At 37.7% G+C, this 8,141-nt stretch overlaps 1 protein-coding gene across 1 annotated transcript in view; it reads right to left on the bottom strand.

Annotated features, from left to right (window-relative positions):
- The window catches only part of COL28A1 (collagen type XXVIII alpha 1 chain), a 59,418-nt gene extending 58,059 nt beyond the window's left edge, over positions 1 to 1,359 (bottom strand). Inside the window, exons 1-2 of the mRNA XM_038128051.1 lie at positions 1,211 to 1,359; positions 375 to 530 (exon numbers count right to left, since the gene is read on the bottom strand). Of these exons, the coding sequence (XP_037983979.1) occupies positions 375 to 507 (133 nt within the window). The 5' untranslated portion in view covers positions 508 to 530; positions 1,211 to 1,359. The remainder of the gene's footprint in view (positions 1 to 374; positions 531 to 1,210) is intronic.
- Positions 1,360 to 8,141: the final 6,782 nt, after the last annotated feature.

An 8,141-nucleotide genomic window follows, 5' to 3' on the forward strand; every position in this document is an offset into this window, starting at 1 on the left:
TCCCAGTAAAAATTCCATGGATAAATTCCACTGTAAAAATCCAAGAAATTCCAATGAAAACTGCCAAGTTAGAGTCTTGATGGGATTGCTCTACTATTTTAGTTGATTTTGTATAGAAAATCTACCACATGCAATTTCAAACAAAAAATCAGGTTTCTTATAATTTCTCTTAAGAGATATGCATGCCCATGAAAATCATTGGTCAAACTGGAATCCATGTCCAAATAGTCAAAAAAGTATTTTCCAGCCCTCATAATCAAAATAAATCACATTTTACATAATCACATGGAAGTTATCAATTACTAAATAATTATGCTAAAATGCATGGATACATGAAACACAGTCAATCAGAAATTTTAAGACAATGGTTTTACCTTCATCTTCTGGCATAGGAGAGTAAATATTCTTTCCTCTTCTTCTGTTTTGCCCATGAACTATCTGGTTTGTTATCACAGCCAGAATTATACAGCAGAAGAAAAAACATTTTTTCCTCATAGTGACTTTCATCCCAAATAGACAACTTTTCCTTCCTGTTAAAAGTAAAAAGCCACCTGTGAATACCTCATTAATAGAAGCAAATAAATAAATACAGATACTTTAAATGCATATCTGTGGGAACGATACTTCTAGAGAAAATATATAAGAAACACTTATAAAAAGTCATTGTGTAGCTAGTTTAAGCACAGTAACCTGCAATACTTCAACCGTAGCCCACATGGATAGTAGAACCTGTTTATTACAATGTAATATGGGTAGAGCACTGCCTTTTCTTTCTTAACAAAGAGCCTGAAGCATGAGTATGAACAACTTATTCTTCTAAGAAACAGTGGCTTAATAATGAAATTCAATACATGAATATATTATTAATATTACACGGATGTTACAGAATATGTGCAGTATTTTTCATTAGGATTATATTCTATTATAATGACAATATAATGATAAAATTAAAATTAGACTATTTAAATGAGTGATTCAACATATTTTTAGAGAATATTGAACTAAATTAAATACAGAATTAAAACTGATTTACACAAAAAAGCATGTGATTTACAAAAATTAATTTTAAATATCATTAATAATGAAGACAATATGTTAAATGAAAAAAATCCTTCCTAAATCTTCCTTTCAATTCCATCAAGCAGTTACATATATAGAAACCATAAGTGCAGTCCTCTAAAACTAGAGAGGAAATAACAAAGTCTCTTACCTTTGAAGGCATCCAGAAATCAAACTGTGGATTAAAAAATTTTTCAGTGTAGAAAATATGTCCTGTAGGTCATACTGGAAAATACCATTTGTTAACCAAAATAAAGCAATCTACAAATAAATAGCCTATCCACTTGTAAATTATCTTTTATTGCTGCTGTTTAGTTGGCCAAAGTTTAAATGAAGACAGTTGGGCACTTGGCCAGTGCTGAGCCAGAGACAGCCATTTCATTAAAGGGACAATGTCAGTCTGGGAGCACAAGTGTTTTCCCACTTAAAGTAACTGTACTTCTAAATTTAAAAACCCCACTCTTAGACAACCTACATCTTTACCTTTCACTCTGCCAGTCACATGTCTTCAGCTTGTCTGTGTTAATGTTGCAGCACTGGCTAGATCAGAAATGTACATCACTTTGCAGGCTAGAACTGAAGTCTCACCTGATGGTTTGAGAGTCTGCCAGGACTGCAGGACTCAAAGGTGGTAATTGAAGTAGCAATTACAATAATAAAAGATAACTTAAAAAAAATTTAAAAAAAGGGAAAAATTCTTCTTGAGCTGGTTTCCTCAGAAATTCTTCCTGCTTTTTAAATCCTCTGAGGGATCAGACACAGACATGGTATCTAAAAGGTGGTCATACAGGCAGCTTTCAGAATGTTGTAGGGAAATTATATTTGCTCTATCTACTGGCAGGCTTCAGAGTAAAATTGTGATATCAAAGTGTTAAGTAAAAAAATGGGGTGAGAGAAAGCATGCCAATGGTAAGTCTCAAGGAATCATAACATGCCCCAAGGGAATTAAGTGCAAATGCCCAGCAGAAAGTAGCAGACGTCCTCTAGACAGGCACCGCCTTCCAGGCAAGACATCCCTCAGGACCTTGGTCACAGGGCAGAATCACAGAATACCCTGAGTTGTTAGGGACCCACAAGAATGTAGTCCAACTCCTAGCCCTGCACAGGCCAACATCAAAAATCACACCATGTGCCGAAGGAGTTGTCTAAAATTTCTTGAACTCTTACAGGCTTGGGGTGTGACCACTTTCCTGGGGAGCCTGTCCCAGTGTCTGTTCCTGGCTGCCAGGACACACGACCAACTCATGCTCACCCTTCCATCCACCAGGACCTATAGAGCCCTTTCCAGCCTCTTGTTCCCCAGTCTGTCCTTACATGCAAGGTTATCTTGTCTCAGGTGCTGAATTTGGCACTTTATACATGTTAAACTTTATACAAATGATGATTGCTGAGCCCTTTGTCAAGGTCTCTCTGCAGGGTCTCTCTGATGGAGTCAACAGATCCTACCAATTTAGTATCATCAGCAAATTTACTTAGTATACCTTATAGACCTGTGTCCCAATCATTTATAAATGTTGAAGTGCACAGGGCCAAAGATAGAGCCTGCAGAGCCCTACTAGTGACAGGTCACCAGTTTGATGTCACCCCATTCACTATAACTCTGTGCCTGACCCCTGAGTCAGTTGCTCACACATCACATGATGCGTTTATCCAGTTGTGTGATTGGCATTTTGTCCAAAAGCATCCTGTGACAGTATAAAAAACTTCACTGAAATCCAAAAATATTGTATCAACTGGCTTCCTTTGATCAGCTAGGTGGGTTACCTTGTCATAAAAGGAAATTACCTTAGACAAGCAGGATATTTCCCTCATGAAGGCATGCTGGCTGTGACCAATGACGACTGTATTGTCCTTCAGGAGTTTTTCTTATCCATAATTTTACCAGGCACTGATGTGAGGCTGACAGACTTGTAGTTACCAGAGTCGTTGTCTAGATTTTCTTGAAAATTTGGCCAACATTTGCCAGCTTCCAGAAACTGAAACTTCTCCAGATTCCCAAGACCATTGAAAAATCATTGAGTGAGGTCTCACAAGGACATCATCCCTTTGAGTACCATGGAATGAATCCCACCAGGCCCTATACACTTATTAGAATCCGGCTGCAGCAGTAAATACCACACTAGTTCAGGGTTGGCTGGGATATATTGACTAGGAGCTTGTAAGTAAGCCAAGTACATTAAGCTTTTACATAAGCAGAGAACATTTCCTGCTGATTTTTAAAAATGTGGGTGAAAGGGAAAGAATAGGGAGGAAAAGAATAAGGCACAGCTGACCAATGAACATAAAGAAAGCATCTGTCTTCATTAAGGTAAATAGAAACATCCTTCATGTAGCCTGGGTGCATGGTCTCTCTATTGATAGACTAAACACTTCCTTAAGCACTCACTTTCTGCTTCTCCAAGGCCATATCCCTTTATAGAGACCTTCAGCTAGAAATACACCTTTGCCAATACACCATTATCTATTCATGTGTGCTGTGAGCCTTTATGATACCATATGTAACTTTAACTAAATTAAAGGGCGAGACAAATATGAAGGAACTCAAAGAGATCTTAGCTCTCATCAAAGATGGAGATAACACTAATCTGTTTCTGTTGCTGGTTTTGGCAGGGGTAGAGCTGATTTTCTCTGCAGTAGCTGGTATGGGGCTGTTTTGGATTCACGCTGGAAACAGTGCTGAAAATTCAGGGATATTTCAGCTGTTGCTGAGTAGAACTTACACAGGGTCAAGGCCTTTTCTCCTCATCCCACCCCAGCAGGGAGTGGGCTGTGATACACAAGGAGTTGGCAGTGGACACAGCCAGGACAGCTGACCTCAGCTGACCCAAGGGATATCCCAGACCATACGCTATTTCAATCAGGATATAAAGCTGGAGGAAGCTTGTTTAGCAGGGCCATGGCTCAGTGACTGGCTGGGCGTGTGCCAGCTGGTGGTGAGAAATTGTTTTCATTTGCACCCCTTTTGTGGTTTTGTTTCTCTTTGCTATTTTCCTTTACATTATGATACTATTATTGTTACTGGTTAAAAAAATTAAGAGGTTAATTAGTTGGAAAAAAATAATAAACTGTTCTTCTCTCAACCCCTGTATTTTCCTATTTTTACCCTTCCAGTTGTGTTCCTCCCATCCTGATGAGGGTGGTGAGTAAGCAAGAGGCTGTACAGTGCTTAGCTGCTGGCTGGGGTCAAGCCATAACAGGTTGCATGTGTGAGATGTACTTTTGCCCTATAACTGTACACAGTCCCATTCCTACACAGATTTGTCAGTCTGTTCATGCTCTGCTAACATAGAATGTACTAAAGGAACATGCTGTCAACAGAAAAAAATTCTACCTGTCACCACTGCTCACCCTCTTCACCCAGTTCAAATGAGGAAGGATTTGCTGGCCCAGCAGCTGCAGCCTCATCCTAAAGGGCTTCCTTCCTAGAAACCTCTACATCATCTCCTGTCAAATATGTGTCCTCTTTTTTGAGGCTAATTGTCTTAGGCTATTAAGCAAATGTTGTCTCCATGACACACAGGGAAAACAAAGAATTTCAATGGAATACAGTATTTTACACTAAATATCTGTTAGTGCTACAAATGATAATTATTGTTAGCACCCAGTATCTGTTGTATTAGAGACACTGGTGATGATCAAACATTTCATTAGCAACAAATTAGTCACACAGATCACTCATACTGTTTACATGCTTATTCTTACTCTTATGCATGCTTAGATCAAGACTGCAAGCAGCCTATCACATCAACAGCTATGGAAAAAAAAAGCTTTTTCCAGCAGTTGGCAAGTTTTATCTGCATTATGTGTTAAAACAGAATTGAATGAATAGATTTCCAGATGTGTTCAAAGATTTCTCACTTTTTTGGGGGACCTGCAAACATGACTTTCATCTGGCAGAGATAAGAAAATGTTAACACTTATGATTTTTAGACATAGGAATGTGACTAGTCAAATAGACATGTACCCTGGTAGTTCTGATGCACATGCTATATTTGGACAGTAATGGGGTCAAGTTTGGTTGCATTTCTCTGTCTAGAATATCCATAAATCTGTCACATGTTGGTCTGTAACTGGTCTCTGGGATCAGCCTAAGCTCCTCTTCACCCCTTACTGTGTTTTGGAAGTACAGTAAGAATCTTGACAGTTCCACAACAGGATTGTTGATTTACAATTCAGAGCTTTTTATTATTTTTTTTCACTAGTGTTTATAGTATATATTTTCATAGCTTTGCATTTACGTAGAATTCAAATTTGATGGAAGTAATGCCTCCAGATTTACAGCACTGTTTTAACATTAATACTTCCTGCAAAGCTTGTCAGTACAGCAGTGTTCCAATGGCTGCCCTGAACCACATGCTCTGAACCAGATGCTCAGCATATTCAGCTGCCAGGACTAGTGAATCCGTCTAAATGCACTCATTACATGACCATACTAAACTCTAATCTGCAATACAAAATTTTATCTGTACAACTCATTTTGTGTTGCTAGTGAATTTTAACTTAAAAAGTCTTCAGTACCTGCATACATGCTAAGTCATCTCTTCTACTGGAAAAAAACCAATGTATAGCTTTTGTTCCCGGTACATACTTGCCCTCCTTGAATACTTCCTGCTATTCTCATTACTGAAACTCAAAAAATGGTAAAGAAGAAATAAAAAGACAGAGTTGACAAAGATAAGAGAGAGTTTCTGTATGAAGACAGACAAAGCAAATTATGATTCTGTTACTTGAAAAGCTTCAACGGAATGCCAATGTGATACAATCTATACAAGTATGAAAGAAGATGAATATTCTAGAGTACATAAATGTAAAATGCCAGAAGACTTATCCTATGGGTCAGTTGGTTTGATGATATCAATCAAAACTCACTGCCTTAAATTTATATTTTTTGCCCTGGTGTGCTCTTCACTCAAAAAGAATGACAATAGTTACTACAAAGAATAGTAGATATTTTGTTCACTGGCTAGGAGACATCACTAGTAGGTGCAAATTGAAATAATTTTTTTTTAAAATCACTGTTCCTAGTACTAGCTATATATTGACTCAGTTGTTATTCATACACTGTGCAAGCAAAGTTGTGATTACTTGCCTTCTTAAAACCACATTGCAGTAAGTGTGTCAAAAGGATCACTTAGTTGCTGAATGTTTAAGCTATGAAGATATTTATGCTATTTAAATCCTGCCCTCTGGTGTATCTACATGATAATGCATAATGATAGCAATGATAATACTTCCTACTGAGTGCCTCATTCAGCATTTAATCATTTATACACACCTAGTAAAGGAGGCTACTGTCTGGGCAAAACATTTGTGCCCTTGTAATAGAAGGTGGAAGCTAAAGACCAAGATACTAAAAGACTGAGAAACAAGACTTTGAGAAGGGAGGATATGTCCCTTCTGGTTTTACTCCTTAGTAAAACAGTTTTTACTCCTTAGTTCCTTACCAGTAAAACTGTTTTTACTCCTGAGTTCCTTACCAGTAAAACTGGTTTCACTCTTTAGTTCCTACCTGATCCTGAGAGTCTAAATACCCATTTCACACATTCCTCTCTTTTAGATACCCAGTACATCGCATGGATCTTCTGAGTACTGCAAAGACAATGAAAGCTAAAAGTGAATGTATTGGCGAAGCAGCATCAACTGCTGAAGTAAGCACAGTTCTAGGCTGGCAGAGAAGTGAAATTACAGTCTTGTTGTGTCACTTATGTAGCACTGGCCTGAGAAGTGTTTTCCATTAGTAATAAGGTAAATTATTACTTATATTTGTAAGAAAACAGAGCATGGATCAAAATGGTAACTGTTTACAACAGATTCAAATTACTTCATGACAGTCCCGTTTCTGAAATTCCAGTTTCCATTTGGACCAGGCTCTCTTTGTTTTCCCTAAAAAAAAGACCAACAAATACCCCCCACAGCCCAAAAAAGAAAAAATCCCAAAAAGCCCAAACCAAACCAAAAACCACAAAAACCACAACACCAAAAAACACCCAAAATTCCAATTCAGAATTATTTGTGTAAATGTTTTGCTTCACTAACGTCTTAAAGCAAAGATGGCCAAATGTGTAGCCATTGCAGCATGCATTGTGTAGCCATTTTGTGGCTACAAAAATTGTCAGTTTGAATAAGGGCTTTGGTCAGGCTCAGCAACATGGAATATTGTTAAAAACCAGCATATTTCATTTTCAAATTCTTTAAACAACCCTCTGTAAATCCTCTATGTTTCTGCTTATCAAAACAAATGATAGAGCTCAAGCTGAGCTCTCTCTCTAACAGCCTACAGTGATCGAAACTGAAGAGTTACCTTTTATTTCATGAGTTTTCCTAGAAGACTACAAGATCTGAAACACAAAAAGCCTTGTCCTCTGTCACATATATCCCCTGCTCTATCGTTCTAAAATCAGGACTTTTTCACAGGTTACCTTTGGACTTTGAACACTCAAATTTTGCGATCCCTTTGGTCCAGGTATTCTTTCAGGAGCCTGGATACTCTAAAAAGATTAGGGAGGACATTAATTTCTAAACTTCCACAGATCAGTTTTTCAATGAATAAAATGAAGTGGTTATCTTCAAAAGAAAACAAATGTACCTGTGAAATTCTTGCTGCACTTATTTCAATTCCCCTTGCTCACATTTCTATGCATCCCACTGAATAACAAGTACAGCAACCACCAGTAACATTAACAGAATAAGTAAGCTGAGAGTTTTTTCACTCTTATCCAAGCCTGCGCAGTTGACAAAGGCCATTCTGCCACCAAGAAAAGAGTCACCTCCCTTACATAAAAGGTTTTGTTTTAAATGACTCAATTAATGAATGAGCAAGGTGAAAGACCTGGTGGGCCAACTGGACCCACTGGATCCTCTGAACCTTTTTCACCCCGAAAATATATGGCATTTGAATACAGTAACTTGCATTATGCTTTTAACATGAAATTGTATAAAATCAAGTGATAATCCCAACATACACAAAGAAAAAAAAATATGATCTGTGCAAACAAAAGAATTTTCAGTAGAATACTAAAGCCTGGAGGAAACAGTCTTGCAACTTGTGCCTATGACTTCAGCAATCATGCTGCTGAATCTAT

Source organism: Motacilla alba, chromosome 2 (genome assembly GCF_015832195.1).
Source record: "Motacilla alba alba isolate MOTALB_02 chromosome 2, Motacilla_alba_V1.0_pri, whole genome shotgun sequence".
Classification (NCBI taxonomy): domain Eukaryota; kingdom Metazoa; phylum Chordata; class Aves; order Passeriformes; family Motacillidae; genus Motacilla; species Motacilla alba.